The following is a 21,392-nucleotide window of genomic DNA, read 5'->3' as shown; positions in this document are numbered from 1 at the left end:
AGTTCCTCCTTAAATAATGATAAAATCTTATTCTTCGTAGATGATGGTGAAAACAGATGTGAGAAAACATCTTTAAAAGTCCTGTTTGAATCTGTATTGCTTACTGTGTGTTTCTGTATCGAATACATTGAACAAAGTGTCAGTCATCTAGTGAATTTCTCTTTTTAAAATTAACGATGATGTTTTAGTTGAAAGGATGGGAGAGATGAAGCTGATAAAAATGAGCAATTAAGTTCTCTGCTGCAGTTTTATGGAAGATAATTGAATAACACAGAACTAATTTATAGAAAATATGTAGTGTAAATCCAGAAACATTAACATGCTTTATCTGAAAATTATGACTTCAGAAGTCAAAAATTATCACTTTGGAATTCACTTTAATGCTTATGGTGAAAGATACAACTTAAAAATGTATAAGGACATTGTAGAGCTACTGGGAGTATAATGAGAAAGTAGAGCCTGGTTGTGGGGTGGTTTTACAATTAGGGCAAAATAAAGAATTTTATTTTTCTCCCTACTTAGTTATTAAATAAATAGTAGGGAGTAAAAATCATGCATCTATATATATGCTATAATCCATTTAGTTATTTTCATTTATAAGCTTAAATGCTTTGGCTTGAAGCCTACATATTCTGTTTTTGACCTACAATTTATGTGCTTACTGACAGTGTTCAGTCAGGGAGGAGACTGATAGTGAAATCTGAATAATGAAAGCAGCTTCATGGCAAGATAGTTCGCTCTTTAGGATTATAGTTCGAGTTGTAAAATTAAGCTCGTACATTCTAACTTGTGTTCATCTTGATCATCTAACCTGCATTCCAGTAGGTGATTTTTAACCTAATCTTTTCCCATGTGTGTGACTGGCACTGTAAGAAGAGACATTACACTGTGAAGTTATATTTTGGCTGATTTTTTTAAGCTTCATTAAGTTCCTATAGAAGGAAACATTTCTACTGGGAGTGTTTCCTCAAAGGAAGTAATGAAAAATCAGTCTTCAGCATGTGCCTTTAAGGAAACAACTTGGCTAGCATATGTGTATTTGGTGTCTCCTATGACCTTGGCAGCTTGAATGCTTGGGGTGATTTTGTAAACAAAGTAGGCAAGTAGTTGGCTAAGATGATGGCATTTGGCAAATAGTATTTATTCTGTATTTTGTTGTAGACAGATCAAGTTAGGGTGTCGCACCTAATACATCATGGCAGTCTTTTCTCTCTGAGCAACGATGCATATTCTCCCCCTGCTGTTCCTCCTGCTTTGCAACTATGTTCAAGAGATGGGTAGACCAATCTTTTTTTATTTGTTTTTTTTATCTTCGAATTCCATTGTGTTCAGATAAAAGCAGAGTTCAGGCAAGCGATGCATGTACAGTCTGAAGGCTAATTTATGCTGTTTCCTATTACTTTATTAAAGAACCAGTGTGAAATAATGTTTTACCTTTGAGCCAGTCTGACATGGTGAGTGAACTCAATATGTACAGGAAGAGTACATCCCTTGAAAGGGTGAAATGTGTGCTCTTACGTTAGTGTATGTATAAAATTGAGTTATGTCATAGTCGGAGCATTCAAGTGATTCTTGATGAATGTTTTTATCTGTCTTTGTATTTCCTTCAGTGTTATTTTCAGGGAAAGTAGTTAAACAAATGCCATTTGGTGAAGAGAGGGATAGGGATATGCTCTACTGTTTGTCTGCCCCTGTCCTTGTGTTTGGTATTTCTGTTCCCTCCATCTCCATTCCTTTCCATTTGTCCACTGCTTGTTGAATCAAAGTGTCTGTAAGTTGCTAAGAGTGAATTCCTGCTGCAATTACTCACTTGCACACAGTTAGGCCACGTGTCATGCCTTTGAATGTTATATTTTCCAGAATTAATCAGATTAATTAGTTGGAAAAAATATTAGTTGGAAAAATAAAGGTTTATTGCTAGGAAAAATGATCTCTTAAGATCCTCTTCATAAATGTAGCTGTAAAATTTAGTATCTTAGGCTTGTGTGTCTATTAAATAAATGAGTTACTGTCATTCTGTTCTTTTCTTCACCAGTTTTTTTACTGGTGTTCCAAAAAAAGACAAGAACTGAGATTTGAGATCTGTTTCGGTTTAGGTGGAGTGAGACTTTCAAACAAAATCTCACTTCTATGTTTTACACTTCAGTTAGGGATCTGTTAGCCCTCCAGTATATGTTTCTTACATGGAAGAAAAACTGGACAGAAAAATGTTTGTTTTAAAGTAGACGTTGTTTTGCAATTCATAACACTTAGTATAGAAACGAAAGAATACCAGACTTCTTGCCTGAAGCAGAGGTTCTTGTAATACCAAGTGATGCAAAAGTTAGCTGACTTGCATTGTGTAAGTAAAGAAATTCTGATTTTTAAACTTTAAAAAAAAATTTAAGTGGCATTGGAGGCTTTCATTTGCTTAGGGTTTCTGTGCTAAGGACCCTTGTGATTCTATATGCCTGATTTCTGAAAATGTCTGCAGGCATATCAACTAAACAAATTGATGATGATGATGCTCTTTATTAGAGAGGTATTTCAAGAAAGAAAATGAACCCAAATTTCAAGAAGAGTAATAGAAACTGGAGGATATTCTTAGCAGTCAGCATCTTCAATTGTTCCTTAATCCCACTACTGTGACAACAGCAGCTGGTTGTTTAGAACAGTGTAGGGTAATAATGATGAAACTAGTAAATTTTTTGTTCAGACAAATAATACTAGAGATGGCAGTAGAAGTAAAAGTCTTTTAAAAAAGTCTTTCAGTCTTTTCCCTTTTCTTAATCCACCACTTTTCTGACCTTACAATATTTATATAAATTCCTTTATTTTTCAATACTTGAAAAATGAGAGAGGAAGAGGAGTTATAAAGGTGTATTTTGCCTAGGAACTGTGAGAGACAGGATTGTGTTTGGACCTAGAGAAGGAGTCAAACTCAACAGCAGTCTTAGACAAATGCAATTTACAGAAGTCCGATTGTTTTGAAATGGTTTTCCAGAGCAAAGTTTTTTATGGTTTATGATTTTTAGCTCAACAGCCACAAGGTTGTATTTCCTCTTTGTAAATTCTATTACCTGATGCATTGAAGTACGCTTTGAAATCAGTAAAACTGGGTGTGAGAGAACTTCCACGTACAATATCAAACAGTCTTACAATGAGATGATAAGATTCTTTTGGTTTTGCTTGCAAAGGACCTCACGTCTAGAGGAAACTGGTTTACATTTTGCTTGAAGTGAAACTGTATTGACATTGATAGAATAATGTAGCAAATAATATGTACTTAGGATTGACACCAAACTATAAATGTAAAAAGGCAGGAAAGAAGTCTAACTGTGATCAGTAATTATTAATCAAAGGCAGACACTTGGAAGTTGAAACAAATGTAAGTAAACTTACCCTGTCAGGGAGGACATTGTATACACAGGGTGTCGTGCACTATTTCATGCATCACTTCTGAATGTTTTCTCTGAATGATTAAAACCATTGTTTAATTTGAGTGGTTCATGGGTGGTGGCTTTCTTCAGTTTGCTTCCAGATACAGCATCATACTGTAACTTGCGAACTATGCTTGAGGTTAGGAAATGGTCTGGGTTTAATAATACTTCTCCAGTGTACATGCAGAGGTGCACATTGCTTTCATTTTCTTTTTTCATTTGGTGAGAGGTCACCCCACTGATAAAGTCTTGAACACTTAAAGTAATTTTCTTACAATACTTGTCAACTTATTAAATTGGACTGCTGAAACAGTCTGATTAATGTTGTGCTCCTTCTCATAAGCTGACAGCTGATAAATGTTTCTGGAATAAATTTATCATTTTTGTTTTATTTAAAATACATGAAACTGAAATAAAATCGAACTGAAAGTTTTATTGGAGATTGCTCTGTTAGTATTTTCTTCTGATTGATGTAGACAGTGATGTGAAGGATTCATGTAAACTCCCTTATGCACAATGGATGTGGCCTGAAAGCAGCCGCCATTGTAGTTGTTTGGGTTCTGTTTTGTTTGAGGCTCTTTAACTTTATGGAGGAGCAAAATAAGTATTCTTCCAGAATTTTACTTAGCTTAGGAGTAATTCAGGCACACCTACTTTTTCTATAAATATCTTGAACCAGTACATAGCATATTAACACTAATGTTGAGACTTGGAAATGCTAGTGCTGGGCTGGTTCTGAAAGTACACATTGTTTAAAATGTATGAAGTCTGATGGTCAGAGTCTTTACCACTGAAACCATTGTTGAATATTGCTGTCCTCCATGAACTAGGTGAATAAATTGGCAGCCTGATAGCTACATCAATATAGTCCCAACTCATGTGATTTCTTTGCTTTTTTAAAGTATTCTATGACTGTAATTTATGTCTCTCATCAATACTATGACAAGATGTATTTTGTGTTAAATCATAATAAACAGTAATTTTTACATATTCCGATGTAATTGTGGAAGTAGTCTTTAAGTAATTTTGGAAGTTTAGTAATTTTTTTTTAAGTTCTGGGAATAGTTGGATATGAAAACTTACTTTAGCTTAGAGACATGACTTAGTGAAGTTTTCAAATATGTACTTAGTACTAGTCTGTCAAACATTTAACCAAAGGTATTTGGGGACAGTAAATACATATTGCCTGGTTATTTCTTATTTTAACGTTGTGAGCGACTATAAGTGAGAAGCTGGAGATCACAAAGTACAGAGGTTTAATGTGTTACCTTTATCCTATGTCTTGTTATGATAAAAACTGATTTGAAGGTGACAGGTACTCTGTACATACTGCAGAGAACCAAGCAAATGGAGCCATTGCATATTTGGGTGTGGAATGGGAGATAAAGCTTGCCCTGTAATAGCATCTGTGCATTAGAAATGTTTAGGTGTATGCTTTAACTTCCACATTCTTTCTCACAATGACTTTCTAATAGCTTTAGAAACATTGTAGCTTATTTAGCTGCTGTGAAGCTGTTAAGGATCTTTCGGTTTTTCTAAAAATATGATGATCTAAGTTAGTGATCTTGCAAAAAGAAAAAAGTCGTGCACCACATGAATATTGCTGTACAGCCATGTATAAGATATATGAGATATGTAATATATATTCTGCTTTCTAGGTGTACAGTCAATTGTACTTACTGTTTCTTCCTTTATTGTGGAACAAAGTATTAGTTTGTCTTCCTGCCTCATTTTCTTAAGCACTGTTACTCAAAGTGTGAATGTCAATTATTACTGGGCTTGGATTGTTTTTTTCTGTAAAAATTCATCTGGGAAGCTGTTGGGAATTTAGCTGCTAGAGACTGGAAAAATACAAAACCGTGGCTAATTCCAAGTTCTGCACCTGCTAGATAGCGTGTCCTTGGGCCTAGCTGTAGTATAATAACAAATAGTGAAAGAGACATGAGAAAAGAGGGATGTAACCCCTAAGGAAAGAGGAAGAGTTCATGGTATAGTTTAACCAATAGATTGCCTGGCTTAAAGAATATTCATAAGCTTATTATTTGCTGTATAAGAGTTTGATGTTTTTTATCAATAAACTGGACCTGTGATGAACCAGCTGGTGTCCGGGTCTCCTTCCACGACAGGAAGCAGACTTCTGTCCTCTGTTGTGATTTTCCAAAAATATTTATTTTAAAAAAGCAAACAAACAAAAAAACTCACCCAAACCCAAAAAATACTTAACAAAAAACCCAGAAAAAACCCAAGTTTTAAAAGACTTAGCAGTGATTTCAGTGATTAAGTTATCCACTGTGATGTGTGCAAGCAATTTAAAGTGAAATGTATTTATTTTTCATTGATAGTGCAGCATTCCAACTAGTTCTATAACTAAATCCTTTTCAATGTAGCTTGATTTTATTTTTCTGAGACTCTGGTTTGTTCCCACAGAGAGTTCAGTATAGTTTTAAATATTTCTGAGCAGTTTCTTCAACCTCAGGTACTGCATGATGAAAGAGAATATATAAGATTCATGATAAAATGTTGCAAGGATGGCCTCGGTTGCTAATGGATGGACGGTTTCTCCAAATGCTCATGATAGTGTTTCCTTCCTGTGCAGAGTTCTCTACGAGGGGAAGGACCGCATAATTTCGGGCTGTGAGGTGATCCAAGCTACTCCCTATGGTCGTTGCGCCAACGTTAACAACAGCTCAGCTTCTTCGCAGCGCATCTTCATCACCTATCGAAGGGCCCCTCCAGTGCGACCCCAGAACTCCCTGGCAGTGACAGATATCTGTGTTATTGTTACCAGCAAAGGGGAAACCCCTCCTCACACATTCTGTAAAGTGGATAAGAATTTAAATTGTGGTATGGTGAGTATCTGTAAGACTGAGTTTCTTTTTCTTTCATTTTTCTTTTTTAGCCCAACACATATATTTAAAGGAGGAGCTCCTTAAACTCTTCTTAGTACTATTGTAATTGTGTTCTATCACTACATCAGAATTCCTTCATTCTTTATACCATGTGTGAGATGTTTTGTAGGTTTTGTTGCTTTGATTTCCTTTCATGTTGAAAATTACTGTTTCGTACTGATTACTTGCTACTTCAGTTTGCATATTCATGTTTAGGGGCTATTTAGGAGTAGTGCAATGAAGTTTTAATTTATTTTTTTAAAATTATCTCTCCCACACCCTTAGGAGAGGCTGACACTTGGGATGAAGCAGAAACGCTTTTTTCTTAGTGATTCATTAATGCCTGTGTTACTAATGCATTGTAAGGATGATAATTGCTACTTAGAGTTTCTCAGTGTGCTTTGCTTTAATTGGTTCTCTCTTTTTTTTTAGTTTGTTTTGCATTTAGTTTACTTGTAGTGGAATAAGTGAGGTTTTTTTAATAGTAATAGGTTTTTAATAGAGTATAGGTAGCCAAACTGCAAAAAACACTGTGTCAATAACCAGTTTATAGAAGTACAATAAAAGCTTCAAATTATGACTTAGGATGATTAGAACTTGACTTCCTGTAATGGGTCCCCATAAGACTCTACTTTTAAATAATCAAGGAAACATCAAGGTGGAAATTATCTGCTTCACTTTTGCCTGTTCTTTTGTTGAAATAGGTCAGAGAGTAGTGTGGTTGTGTGTGGTGTTGTTATTTTATGTAAATCCTGTAATGTCTAAAAATGAGAGAAGAGTGAGTTCTCATTTTTGTCATTTACATGCACTCAGCAGCCAGCTGGTCATTTTATTCTGTAGTGTTTTTTGTTAAAATACCTGATTTGTTTGTAAAGGGAGTTTATTCAAATGCGTGATTTCTGTTGTCATCTTTGCTGATTCTGAGATGAAACTTGTGTTTTTCAGTGGGGTTCCAGTGTATACCTTTGTTACAAGAAGTCTGTGCCAGCTTCTAACTCTTTAGCATATAAAGCTGGTAAGTAATTTTAGAAACTGTCTAAACATGTTAACAAAAGGATTCAAATGCCTTGTTAAAATAAAATGATAATTTGAAAAATTTAAGTGCTGTCTGTCAGAATACCGGTCCTGGAGGATGTTGGTTGAAATATGCCTTCTTTGCTCACCTTATTTTTTCCCTGGAAAAAAAAGGAATAACATTTCTCTTTATTATTTTAGTTCTTATCATGACAGGCTTGCTAACTGAGGAGCTTTAGCAAACTTTTGTCTTTGCAAACATTACACATGTAAGAAATGACTTCATATTTTTTTGTTGGTAATAATGGAGAAGGAATAATTAAAATCCTGTTCAGGTTTACTTGTATTTCATTCTATGCTTAAACATCTTCTGTTTAATTTGAAAATTTAATGTGTTCCTTTCCTTCAATTCTGCAACTATTTTCTTGTTCTTTGTTTGAAGAGAGTGAAAAATATTCTGAATAAATGACAAGTCTGGCTTTTAAAAAAAATTTAACGCATTGCTACAGATTATTTTTTGTTTATGAAGAAGCCCAGAAAAACTCACAGAAGCATTTCTGCTGAGTAGAATTTAGTAAGTACACTAAATTCCTTTAAAAAGAGTAAATTATCAAATAGAAGTTGAAAGAATAGATAATGAAGTTGCTGTTCACAGAACAAGCAAGATCAGCAGCAATAATAAACCCAGCGTTGTGTAGATGTGGCCATATTTTGTGGAAAATATATTGTTTGTAATATTTATGGCCTACAGAGCAAATGTGCTTATTTTTCTTTTTTCTTTGAGGCTTACTTTTCAGATATCCTCAAGAGAACTATGAGTCATTTCCACTGTCAGACTCTGTACCTCTCTTCTGCCTTCCTATGGGAGCTACTATTGAATGCTGGGACCCTCAAACCAAATATCCACTACCAGTGTTCTCAACATTTGTACTGACTTGCTCTTCAGCAGAAAAGGTATGGCTCCACAACGTGTTTTTGCTTTTATTTCAGATGGCTGTTATGGAGCTAGATAGGGATTATTTCTTCTGTGTTTGAGAAATACATTGTCTGATACTTCCCTTATAAAGTTATATTTCTTAAGCCTTCATGTAAGATGAAACTGGACCAAATCAGGAAGCAGCTGAAGAGTACGTGCTGTTTACTCCTATGTAGGTTGAACTGTACGCTTAACAAAACCAAAGCTCACAGCACATTGCTTTCCCTATTCTTTCATGTGATGGGAATGGAAGTGTAGTCTATATATTAAAGAGAATTTAACACAGGTATTAGCGATGTAGCCAATTGCTACAATTTTTACTTGGTTACCTTAAAAGACACTTCGATGTGACTTTATATAACAGGGTTTGTGACTTTCTGTAATAGGGCCCTGTACATATCTCTGCATGTGAATTGAAAACTAGTTACCAGAAAGCAGGAAGGCAGGGACAAGAGAAGTGTGCTTTGAGAGGTAGTATGTGAAAGACTCTAATTTGCATGAAGGAAAAGATTCAGAACATCTGAATTCTGTCTTCTAACATTCAGATTTGTCTCCTGAATCTGTATAGGGCCATCAGCATACAAAGGCACCAAAAATGTATTGTGTGACTTAGATTACAGGCAGGAAGGTAGTAGAGGTACTCTTGATGAAGCAAGGGAGCCTTTGCTTAGGGTTGGTCTCCCAGCCGTTGTTTCAGCTTGCCAATTGTGAATGTCTGTGAACTGTATGAGGGAGTAAGTGACTGTAATGTGTTATTGGCTCTATGTATCAGTGTGTGATTGAATAGTTCTCTAATAAACAGCAGTTTGTCTTGTTGTGATAACAGCTCAACTTCCACTCTGTCTCACTCCCCTAATAAAAATATTTACACACTTCTCCATTTCCAAACAGAACAAAACCACATTGCTTCAAAATATTAATACTTCTTTTGCTAGGAGGAATGCAGTAGCTGCTACTGGTTTCTTTCCTTATTCATTTTTGCTAAGCTTGCCAGAATAACTCAGTTATGAAGCACAGACAAATAGATAAGGAGTATTAGAAAATATATTTTTAAATAAAATGAGAGAAGTCAAAGCTAAAATAGTTTTATTGTTTAGTTTGGTAAAGAGAGGGGAATTTACTGAACAGAAACATTTCATGAGGGTTTGGGTTTGAGATTGTGGGGATGTTCTTGACCCGTATGATTCATGGATAAGGTTTTGTCACAAAATGAAGGTTTGGTTCCTTCCCTTTCAAGTGAGTATGAGTTCTCACTGGTTGAGGAAGGTGCAATGAAAATGAAGAGGAAAGTTCAAGGCATTTTGTTTATAGGGTTGCTTTGTGCATATTACACAAATGAAGTAATTTCATAAGGTACCAGCAAAAGCACTGTAGTGTGTGCAAACTCCAAAGACTTAAAGGTGCATCAAAAGTTCTAGCCCGTATTCCTGTTAAATACTGGGCCTGCTTAGCTGTTTCACTTCATCTTGTAGGTTTACGGTGCTGCTATCCAGTTTTATGAGCCTTATCCCCGGGAGCTGCTAACAGAGAAACAGCAATCACAGCTGGGTCTTCTGACAACTGTAGAGAGAAAAGTGATTACTTCCAAGTCCATCAATTCAAACAAATGCATCTGTCTTCTCTCACACTGGCCTTTCTTTGAAGCATTTCGAAAATTTCTTATGTTCATCTACAAACTCTCTGTCTCTGGGCCTCATCCTCTTCCCATTGAAAAGTATGTAAAACATTTTTGAAGTTGCTGTGGGAATGTAGTCATTAGCTCAAGAAATCATGTGATTTGTGCATGTCACAGTTGCTATAGTTGCTATAGTTGACCCATCATCATGTTTGCACTGTTTAGCTTATGTTGTACTGGTACAAATTATTGCTGCTTCTGTTTAATAGTATTGGCTCTTGCAGTGCCAGCAAAGCTAACTGGATTTTAGTCTGGGTCTTTTCTAGAGTATGTTAAGCCTGTTTACCTTTCTTTTAGCTACATCAAGCCTAGAACAGGCTGTGCTGTGATACATGCTATATTTCCAGTCCTGTGTTTTAGTTTAGTAAATGTAAGCTCAGTAATGCTGTACATCAGTGGTGAATATCTATGTTTGTTTCCAAGCATTACTGCTAATTCATGTCTATGATTATGTGTGCAAACTCTGCATAGGATGCTTGTCATGGTCCTGAAAGTTTGCTGGAAAATTATGTTACATTCAAGTAAGATAGATGTTAAGAAATCCAACAAAATACTTTCTCTTAGCAGAATCTCTTTAGAAACTGGAGAACAGGGTTAGGCTGCCTGGGATTTGAAGTGGCTTGCCTAAATGCCAGTATGTTCTTATCTTTTGCTTACATATCTGAAGCTGCTAGTATTAATTTTCAGACATGAAATTGAGTGAATGAAGCTTCTTCATTTTGGCTTGCATAAACAGACTCTTGGACTTCTGAAAAGAGTAAATAAATCTTAAAAGTCTTTCTAAAAAATGCTACCATATTAATTCTAAAATTTAGTTAACATTGTTTACAGCCCTTCATTACACCCTGGTGCTGTTTTTCTAGTATTTTGTCTTCTTTGCAGGCATATATCCCATTTTATGCACAATATACCTTTCCCTTCACCACAAAGGCCAAGGATTCTTGTGCAGGTAAGCAACAATTTTCATTCATTTTAAGCTGCAGCAACAGCAAACCTCCTCTTTCCTTTGGTTTCTTTCTTTATTTTTTTTACTTGGGTTTGAATACATACCTCCTGGAAGAGAGAGGGGAGGGGGTGGATGGGCTGCCCTTCTCTCACATTGATAAAATCCTAGGACAACTTAGCAAAGGAAACAAACTCTTTCATACTTAAGGTGGTGTGGATGGCAAAAGTGTTCTACTTGCACTTTTGAAATATCGGCCAAGTATTATGCTTTCATTTTATAGGCACCATTTGCGTTACCTCAGTTGTTTTCTGACTTCCCCTCATTTGTCCACCCACTGCTGTGGGGCAGAGGTTAGTCCCCTGGGGTGCTGTCTCTTGTGCTTCTCTGTTTAGTCACCCAGCAGCAGTTACATGCTCAACACTGAGTCACAGACGATTTCCTGTAATTCTCAGAATTCTTTCGGTGACTAATACGAGCTCTGTTCACTTAGTGAACCCGAGTCCCAAAGTCACTGTGTCTGTATGCCAGGCAGTTTATGAGACTATTGATATATATTTATATTGGAATGTTATACTGTATTAACTTTGGGGTTGTTCTTGTCAATCACATATTACTTTATGTGTTTCAGCTTTCTGCCCATGATGCATTAATATTGTCACAGCCAGTTTCTACACCATTGCCATTAAGGTATCATTATTAATGCTTTAAATGTATGCTACTTGAAAAAATCAGAGGCAAGCAGGAGTCAATCATAGAAGAAAGTCAAATATTAGTGCAATATCATGAGGTATTATAAACAGGAAGCTCAATATGTGTTTATAATGTTACGCAGTCTTGTCTTGACATACACGTGCCCCTTGTGGAAGTATAAGATCACTAATTACCCTGAAATAAAGATGAATTGCCAGATTATTGCAGGAACTCTAAAGCAATAATAAGACATTTGTGAGGAGAGAAAAGTACCCATATTTAAAGATCTTGTATTTTCAGAACCAGTGTAGTAAGCAAAATTTAATAGCATAGAGACTGCTATCTTGCTTTTTTCTCCTTTTTGGATCCAAGAGAGACAATAACATCAAGCCGTTAGGTGAAATCCATGTTTGCACAAGTGTGCAAACATTTTGGGAATTCAAGGGTATGCCTCCAAATTAGTATTTGTGCTTGAAGGTTGATGCAGTGTCTGTGGATGCTTCCTGCATCTTCAGGGTTAGACCTCCCTATGATTGTGACACGTGGTTTTATTTTAACACTTCTGTTCATCTTTGTCTTCATGTTAAAAACCAAAATCTTCTCCCTTTTTATTCTCTCCACCCATTATCATATAATATTCTGACATTATCATACAATCATGTGATTATATGATGATAACCTCATATGGTGATAACATTATCATATAATATTCTTTATGCAGAATCCCATCTTTAATCATATTTGTTACACAAGCATTTGGATAAAAAATTGCATCCAGGCACTAAATCGCTGAACAACATGTAAGAACCTTTTTAAGGACAGATTTTACACCCATGTACTCATAGATATCAGTGCCATTCCTTAATGCATACAGTCTCAACAAATGGATTAGAGGCTAAACCACAGAAAATAAAAGTATGTCTCCAAGAGAATGATGGATTAATTTTGACTCACACAGGAATTTGATGCTGTGATTCTAAGATCAAATGGATACTCTAGTTCGTGATTCTTGTGTGAGATAACTGATCATATGAAACTCCTGGTGTTATATTTGTTTGAATTAGCAATTATCTTTGCTTTGTTGGTGTGACGACAAGATGTAAGTGCATGTCTGAGAGAGAGTGCTGTAAACAACTCAAATTTAGCACTATCATGGTTTAGTGTATGTTTCTTTAGCAATAGAATTTAAATTTACGTTTCTTTCAGGTGGTACAAGCCTTAAAATTATGTCATAGCTATTAGTTAGATAGGTAGGTGTTTGGTGTGTATTAGCACCATTCAACTAGTTGATCCCAAACATTGGCAGTTGTCAGAAAATTTGATAGCAGTGAATTTTTTTTAAACTCTGTAATATTTTTCTTTTCTTCTCCTTTCCCATCCACTCCTTAGTGGAGCAAACTTTAGCACTCTACTCATGAATCTTGGACCAGAAAACTGTGCCACTCTGTTACTCTTTGTATTACTAGAAGGCAAGATCCTCCTCCATTCCCTTAGACCGGCTGTGTTGACAGGAGTGGCTGAAGCTGTAGTAGCTGTAAGTACAAAGTGTTCTGTACTGCAGTAAGAGAAATTGATTTAAATATCACAGTTGTAACAAAGCTTTAAATTAAAATTACTGATGTACTAAATGGTCATAACAACAGCATTTAGTTCTATTGCTCTATCTAGTAACTCTTAGAGATCATGATTTTTGCATAGCTAACTGAGAGTTATAATGTATTAAAGTAACAAACTTGGGGACCTTTTTCTGATAGTGTTATAAAGCTTTTAGTAATTCCATTTCAATGTGCTGCAAGTAACTTCTTGTTTTTTCTTGTGCAGTATCTGTTGTCTTTTTTTAATGCATTTATTTAATTTAATTTTTCCTTCAGATGATATTTCCATTTCAGTGGCAATGTCCGTATATCCCCCTCTGTCCTTTGTCTCTGGCCACCGTACTCAGTGCACCTCTTCCATTTATTGTTGGAGTTGATTCACGATACTTTGATCTGTACGATCCACCACAGGATATTGTGTGCGTTGACTTAGACACAAACATGGTCTACATGTAAGTTCTATGGAGATTTTACATTTTTCTGTAGATGAAGAGATTGCTGAAGTGCTCAGGAGAAAAAATTGTTAAACGCTGTTTGATCCAACATGGTTTGTTTCTTACTGTCCCTGTTTTTTCTCTCATTTCTAAAGCTATAAGTAAATTACAACTTAGTAAGTCAAGGATCAACACTTCTGCATCACATATTTATAGGAAGTGTGATCTTGCTATAAATGCAGTAACAATGGTAAGTAACTAGGGAAAGGACTTTCCCCCTGTACTGGGTGCTGCTGAGGCCATATCTCAAATGCTGTGTTCTGTTCTGAGCACTTCACAAGAAGGACACTGAGGTGTTGGAGCATATCCAGAGAAGGTGGTGAAGGGTCTGAAACACAAGCAGTGTGAGGAGCAGATGAGGGATCTGGGGTTGTGTGGTGTGTAGAAAAGGATCCTGAGGAAGACCTTATCACTCCCTACAACTGCCTGAAGGGAGGCTGTAGCCAGGTGGAGGTCAGTCTCTTGTGCCAGGTAACAAGCAGCAAGACTAAAGGAAATGGCCTCAAGTTGCACCACAGGAGCTTTAGATTAGATAGTAGGAAAACTTTGTTCACTTGTGGTCAGGCATTGGAATTGACTGCTCAGAGAAATGGCTGAATCACTAGCCCTAGAGGGTATTTAAAAGACATATAGATGCATTGCTTGTTTTAGTGATGGACATGGTTTTGTGGTAGTCATGACAGTGTTATTTAGGTGGTCAGACCTGATCATCTTAAAGCAACCTAGATGAATATGAATGCTTCCAAATCTTTCATAATAATTCTTGACACTATCTTGAACTTGGGCTACTTTATATTAGTGTTCATAAGGAAATTTTTCTGAAGTTACAAGGACCATGTTTTTTGTGAGACCAATCAAGCAAAATTTGGTGTCTCACTACATTAATTCAAAAGTATTTTAACTTAATTATTGTATTGTAATATAGTACTTTTCTTAAATTGAAGTGTTCTTTGAACAGTTTCTTTGCACCTTCTTGAGGAGAAGCTAATCCAGAATAATTCTTCTGGGTTTCTATAATGTGAGTACAAATAACAGAAAGGAAAAATTGTTTTTTTCAATATTAGTAACTACTTTTCCATTTTTAGCTAGAACATAAATAGAAAGATGGATATAAGCTACTTCAAGATTAGGGTGATCATCACTAATTCAAGTGCACATCTTTGTGCAAATTTCGTTTTACTTACCATGTAATTTTTTAACTCTTGACCTTTTTTTTACTCACTTGAGTTAGAGTTAGTAATTTGACCAGTGGAACAGTGAAATGCTTACTGGATTTTTACTGTCTCAGAAGGACCCTTCCTCTACTGATGCCAATGTTTCCTTTACATTACTGACATTCATTTTTTTGTTAGTAGCACCACAGGAAATGGTAAACAATGAAACAAATTGTGTTTGTTTTTTCTGTCTGGTGTTTTTTTCTCCTTCCCCTAACTCTCCATGAAAAACACTTCAAAAATAATTTTTCATCAGTTTATAACAAAGTATTATGCCACCAAGAGAATAATTGTAGGTAGTGTGAAAGAAGAATGTATTGAATAAAGTCATGACAGATAACTTAATCATTGGAAGATACTTGCAGGGAAAAATACCTCAGTATTTTTGTTCATAAGTAGAATGGAATTTGAGGGTTGTGTGGCAGAAAAATAGAGATGAAACCAGGAAAATTTGCAGGGAGTTAGGGATATCAAGATACTTTAGGACTGTTAGAAAGACCAAGTACCAACATTACTTGGATTGGTTGTTGAACTAAAAATCTACTAATGGCTGACCTCTTATGAGGCAGTCAGCTGGAAAGGCTTTCCCACCCTTTCTTTTACTGTCTTATAAGCCCATTTCTCTTTCAGTAGTGAATTTATCTCTTCTGGTTTTGCTGCCCATCTATAGATATTTGACTTCTAGAGGAGTTTGGCATCTGTAACTTTTGACTTTGGTAAATGTGAGGTATTGGTAGCTGCATTATAAGGCATTTTTAACCTGGCAATGAATGTATCTTTCAGTTTTTGAGGTGTGTAAGTAAGCCCAAATCTCCATAAAGCACTTTTTGTTGAAAATAGTATAGAATTATGAAAATAATGTGTTGTTACTGAATAAAGATTTTTTTTCGTTTGATTTTATCCACATCAGTTTCTGCCCTTTTTAGTTCTATGGCAATGCAGTAGTGCTTGATTTATTTGTTTGCTTGTTTAGGTGTAAAAGCATTTAATAGCACTGTTGCTGACTTGGAAAGACTGCTTAATAGAAAAATCAATTTCCAGAGCAAGTATGCTGCTTTCTTAAGCTGTACCAAAAAATACTAAATACCTTTTAGTCAAAATAAATAATAAATAAAATACCTAAATATCTAAAATAAAATAAAGTAATTTAAAAATAAGTAAAAATATCTTTTATTCATTCAGCATCTTCCTTATTATTTTTAATTTTTTTAACTCTCTCTGTGATACTTAATGAGCCTTCAATGTTAGCTAGCCTTTTTAGGGCAAAGATTTGAAAGTTTGTTTTATTTTCTAGGCAAGACTTTTTTCCTGTCACTTTTGGAATGGTACTACTTGTATTGTTTATAGGCATGCCATTATTGTGGGGGAAGAATGGGCAAAGGCATCCAAAAGGATGAAATTTTTTCTTCAACTACATGAACTTTGGCTTCCTTTCTAAGATATTTCTGTTCATGCCACTAAAGCAAATAATAATGGAACAAGTATTTCACAGACGCAAAGTGCAAAAACAACTAGTCCCAGTATCAGCTTGGGTAGTAATAAGTGGTTAGGTTTCAGGGCAAAGACGTTTGTTATATTCTCTGTAACAGCAATTCTCTCCCATCTTCTACCTTCCAGAAAGAGGCATAGGAGTTCTTGGGATTTATTCCCTTAATTTTATTTATATTTTATCTGTTGTTGTCCATAAAGTAGATGAGCAACCCTTTAAGCAATTTACCCCAATGCTTAATCAAGCACATAATTTTCCAGCTGTGAACTGAATTCCCAGTCTTTCTAGTACCTGTTAGACTGTGAAGATGGAACTGGGTTGCCATAGACATATAGCAAAGTTCCGTATGATCATCAAGTTGTCAGACTGATCTGGCTTCTTTCAGTAACATGTTGTACTCAGAACTGCCTTTATTTGAAGGAGCAGTAGTGTGGCCGATTTATGGACTGGCATAGTCTAGAAATAGACTTTGTATAATAATCACATACAGAAGAATGTGCTTCAATAATATTGGCAAGGCTGATAAAAAATCTGAAAGAGAAATGGTCTACAGAGTCTAAATTAATCTGAAGGCAGATCTCCTTGCAGACTGGAGGAAACTCTACTCATTACTCACTTTATACTGTTGTGTATCTGAATAAATAAAATTCTGTGTTATGTAAGTCCCAATTTTTATTTTTAACAAATAGGTACAGTGACAAGATTTCAAAATAATTTTAAGGTACCATCTTCTGTAAATGAAGCAACTTAAAGCTGTTCACATTATTCTTTTCTATTTTCTCTCTATTTTATATGTCCTTTTTTATCTCTCCTGTGCTTTAGATCAGATGATAAGAAGAACACCAACTGGAAGCAGTTCCCTAAAAAGCCATGTAAAAGTCTTCTCAGCACCTTAAAGAAACTGCACCAACAGCTTGCAGCAGGTGAAATAGATGCAATAAGAACTTCTGAGTAGTATATAAATGTAATGATTTCCTCCTATCACATGCAGTGTGATTTTTTTGTTAGACTCTTTAAATATGAATTCTTAGAATTGAATCTCTTTTTTTGTTCTTTAGTCATGGTCATGTCCAGCCTCTCATCCAGCAGCACCCGCAGGTCCTTGGCAGAGATCTGTTCATCCCCCAGCCTGTGCTGGTACTGTGGGTTTCCCTACCTCAGGGTGCATCATCTTGCACTTGGTCTTGTTAAAACTTACGAGATTTCCATGGGCTCAGTTCCTGAGTTTGTTCAAGTCCCTCTGGATGGCATCCCATTCCTCAGGCATGTCAACAGCATCACTCAGCTTGATGTCGTCTTCAGACTTGCTGCGGGTGCACTCGATCCCTTTGTCTGTGTTATTGATAATAAACAACACAGACCCTGATGTGGACGCCTGAGGGACGCCACTGATGTCCATCAGGGATCTAAACCATTCACCACTAACCTCAGGGTGGGACTAACCAATTTCTTATCTATCTAGCAGTCCACCTGTCAAATCCATCTGTCTCCAGTTTAGAGAGAAGATGTTGTGGGGGTCTATGTCAAAGGCTTTACACAGTTCTAGAGATCTCTAGCCCTTCCGTTGCCCACTGATGTAGCCACTCCATCACAGAGGGTCACTGGGTTGGGCAGGCAGGACTTGCTCTTGGTGAAGCTGTGCTATTGTCTCAAGTCACCTCCCTGTTCTCCCTGTGCCTTAGCATAGCTTCTAGGATGATCTATTCCATGAGCTTCCCAGGCACAGAAGGGAGGCTGATGGGATGGTAGTTGCCTGGGTCCAGTGCTTGTGAATAGCTTAGATAATGACTTTTCTACCACAATAATAGAGTAGCTAATTTTTGGCAAATGGTTTTGTCAAAAGAAAAATAACGACTGGCTGTATTCAGTCTGATGTCTTTGACAGAGAAGAGCAAAGTTCTAACTGGTAACAGTTTTCAGGTATTGTTTCTTTCTAACTGAAAATAGATTCTTTCAGGTAAGATGGTTCAGGGTATGTAAAGTTATATTGTTGTGGGGAAGAAAACTATAATGACCTCATAGGTGTACCTAAGATACAGAAAATTCATAAATGACAGAAGCAAAAAATGATATTAATTAAGAAATAGGGGTTCCTGCCTTAGTTTTCTATGATTTTTTTTCAAATAGCCTTTACTTCATCTGTTAGAAAATCTTAACTTTTACGTTTATCAGCAGTGCATATCATTCATTAGGAATTACTTCCTAATTCTGTCTTGAGCACAACCAGTGATCTCTGTTAAATATTTTTTTCTATTTTGGCAATATTATAATAGCTGTGTTGTAATATTTATTTATATTTATGTAGAGATATTTTATTATTATAACTGATATTTTTGTTATAAGTGTGGAACTGTTATGTTCAGCAATACCTGCTGCTGGTTTTTTAAGAATGCAAGAGTAAACTCTAGATGTCACTTACTTATTTTCACCATTTGGTGCACTAAAATGTTAGGATTGATGTTAGAAAAGTAGCTTTAGATGTGTATTCTTCAGAACAGGAAAAACATGGTGTAATAAATGAGCGGTTTAGGTCACTTAAAGAATCAGCGACAAAGCTATTGGCAAAAGCAGGCTTAATATGAATTTGCAAGAGCACAACAAAGTTCAGTAGCAAGATTCACTCTATCACTGACGACAAACGAAAGAAAAATCAGATTAGAATCAAGGTGGAATGATTTTAACAAAGTCTGGAAATGCAAAAGTGCAAGGGTATAAACAGCTAGGGGAGGCACTTCTGTAGAGTAAAGAGGTCCTCAAGAGTCAGAGAGGACCCACTTGCTTTCTGAATTCCTGATGGAGCCTAGGTGCAACTGAATCCAAAGTCAGCCTTAGACCAAGGGGCCAAATCCAAACTAAGCCCCAGGTTTGTCTAAAGGATTTAGCACCACTTAGTCCTTGACTGATATAACATTTACAAAGTGATTTAAGATTTACTGTAAGCACCACAGTAACTTCATTACAGATCTGAGATGGAAATATTGACACTATACTTGCCATTGTGTGTTTAAATCCATTGACACGCACATGCACACAGACCCAAAGAATTGCATGCAAATGTATATGTACTTGTTGAAAATTCACTTTGAGTTCAGTGAGGTAATCCCATCCCTTGACAACACTCGAGGGGTGACAGGTTGAGCTTTGAGGATTGGGTACCCAGTACTGGAGGGGATAGCCTAGACCCTGTCAGCAGGTTTAAGCCATGGTCCTTAGAGTATGGCGTGGCAAACTAGAGAGCTGGTGGGCTCAGAGAGGTCCCACTGAGAATTAGGTGCTGGTGCAGTCACGGCTGCCCAGGAGAGCTAAGAGGACCTGGCTTAGGACTAATCTTCATAGTGTCACAAAATTAATATCTTCAGTCATCTGTCAGTCTTCATCCTGTGGACTGAAAACTACTGGAATTTTCCTAAAAAGTCCAGTAGTAGTAGTAATAATAAAAATAATTATTATAATAATTATCTGTTTAAGCTATGATTCAGTCAAATAGTGTTCCAAGACTATCCATTAGGTAAGAACTGTTTTTTAAGCAGCAGCAGTTCCTAAGAACAGCCAATGTTTCTGGTGAGCTGAAGGGGACCTGAACTGCCAAGGCCTAGAGAGAATGCCTGAGGAAACTGGAGGTTGTAAAGCAGCCCAAAAGGAGCTTGGCTGGGGCAGGGAGTGTAAAAAACTACCACACATGGTGCTTTGTGTTTATATTTAAAGACTATATTCAGTTGAGTATGAAGTAACATTAATTGAGCTGACATCCTTGTTTTGTGTCACAGACTGCTACATGTGTTAGGAAAATACACTTTTGAGGTAACCTTTAATGTCAACCCATTCAACTGGAAAATAATCATGGGATTTCTAGTGCTTATCACTTATGAACATGGGCAAATAGAAACAAATTTTTAATGCACTGAATCTTTATTAAAGGCTTGTATGTGTTGCTCATTGCTAGTTCACAGGAAGACTCAAGAAGGCTCTGCAGTGGAAATGACTCCTATAGAGGCAGATTTCTCCTGGCATAAGAAGATGATAGAACTTGAGATGTTGATCCAGGAAGCATTTCTCCGTTTCATGGCATCTATTTTGAAGGGTTACAGAACATTCCTCAAGCCAATCACACAGGCACCTTCAAATAAAGCAACTGCTGCTGATTCATTGTTTGATCATCAAGGTGAGGGTGAGGCAAACAAGCTGCTGATAGCATTGGCAGTGTTACAACTTCAGAGCTGAAGAGCTGCATAACTGTAAAAGGTCAAAGTTCCCTTTGGTTGTACAGTTCTTGGCAATATTTAAAATTGCAGTTGTCTAAAGTTAAGCTATTCAGAGTTGATTGGAACACAGATACATACATATAGGACTGCAGGTTTGCCCTAGCTCCAGTATTAGAAAAAGCTTTTTTTTAGTAGCATGGTTCCCTCTCATCATGGCATATTCTGCAAGGGCATTTCTTGGGAATTAAAAAATATTTCTCAGCCTCTATGATGCAAAAATGCTAAAAACTCAGTAATGATCAGTAATGATCTTTCATTAGAAATGGAAAAATAATAGAAAATGGGGCAGAAATCCGAAATATGGCAAGCAATAAATGATACTTGGCAAATGTCACTTCCCTTATCGCTGTTAACTATTCAGATCTGTTCATGAGTCAGATGCTACATAAAATATCACAGGGGTTTTGTCTGTGGTGGTGTTTTGGGTCTTGTTTCTTCTTTTGGGGTTGTTGATTTTTTAAAAATTACTGGGTAAGATATTTGAGAAGAGATTTTTAGGTAATCATTTGTAGAGTTTTCAATTTTATCAAGCCTATCACTTTTTAGAATAACATAATTTTTATTTTAGTATTGTTTTAGCTGTTGGATGCTTTTATACACGGTAATCTTTATTTTGTGCAATGAATCAACAAACAGAGTGAGAAAGGATTACATGGGTGTGACTGGTGGCCAAGGACGTAAAAAAAATAGCTATTAAAAATGCTGTTAATTTTAATCTTCCAAATGCAAA

General features: G+C 36.2%; 1 protein-coding gene across 4 annotated transcripts in view; it reads left to right on the top strand.

Moving 5' to 3' along the window:
• Nucleotides 1-21,392, top strand: part of DENND4C (DENN domain containing 4C) — a 70,702-nt gene that overhangs the window by 20,198 nt on the left and 29,112 nt on the right. For 3 of the 4 annotated variants that reach the window (XM_058043383.1, XM_058043382.1, XM_058043384.1), the window contains 10 exons: nt 6,016-6,268; nt 7,253-7,322; nt 8,106-8,275; nt 9,770-10,011; nt 10,855-10,921; nt 11,547-11,605; nt 12,998-13,142; nt 13,480-13,655; nt 17,223-17,323; nt 20,344-20,562. In XM_058043383.1, the coding sequence (XP_057899366.1) occupies nt 6,016-6,268; nt 7,253-7,322; nt 8,106-8,275; nt 9,770-10,011; nt 10,855-10,921; nt 11,547-11,605; nt 12,998-13,142; nt 13,480-13,655; nt 17,223-17,323; nt 20,344-20,562 (1,502 nt within the window). Of the gene's footprint in view, nt 1-6,015; nt 6,269-7,252; nt 7,323-8,105; nt 8,276-9,769; nt 10,012-10,854; nt 10,922-11,546; nt 11,606-12,997; nt 13,143-13,479; nt 13,656-17,222; nt 17,324-20,343; nt 20,563-21,392 lie in introns of those variants that run through there. The other variant, XM_058043385.1, reaches the window with a different exon arrangement.

The sequence above is a fragment of the Melospiza georgiana genome, chromosome Z, assembly GCF_028018845.1.
Source record: "Melospiza georgiana isolate bMelGeo1 chromosome Z, bMelGeo1.pri, whole genome shotgun sequence".
In the NCBI taxonomy this organism is placed as follows: domain Eukaryota; kingdom Metazoa; phylum Chordata; class Aves; order Passeriformes; family Passerellidae; genus Melospiza; species Melospiza georgiana.
This window is presented reverse-complemented; position numbering and strand designations above follow the sequence as displayed.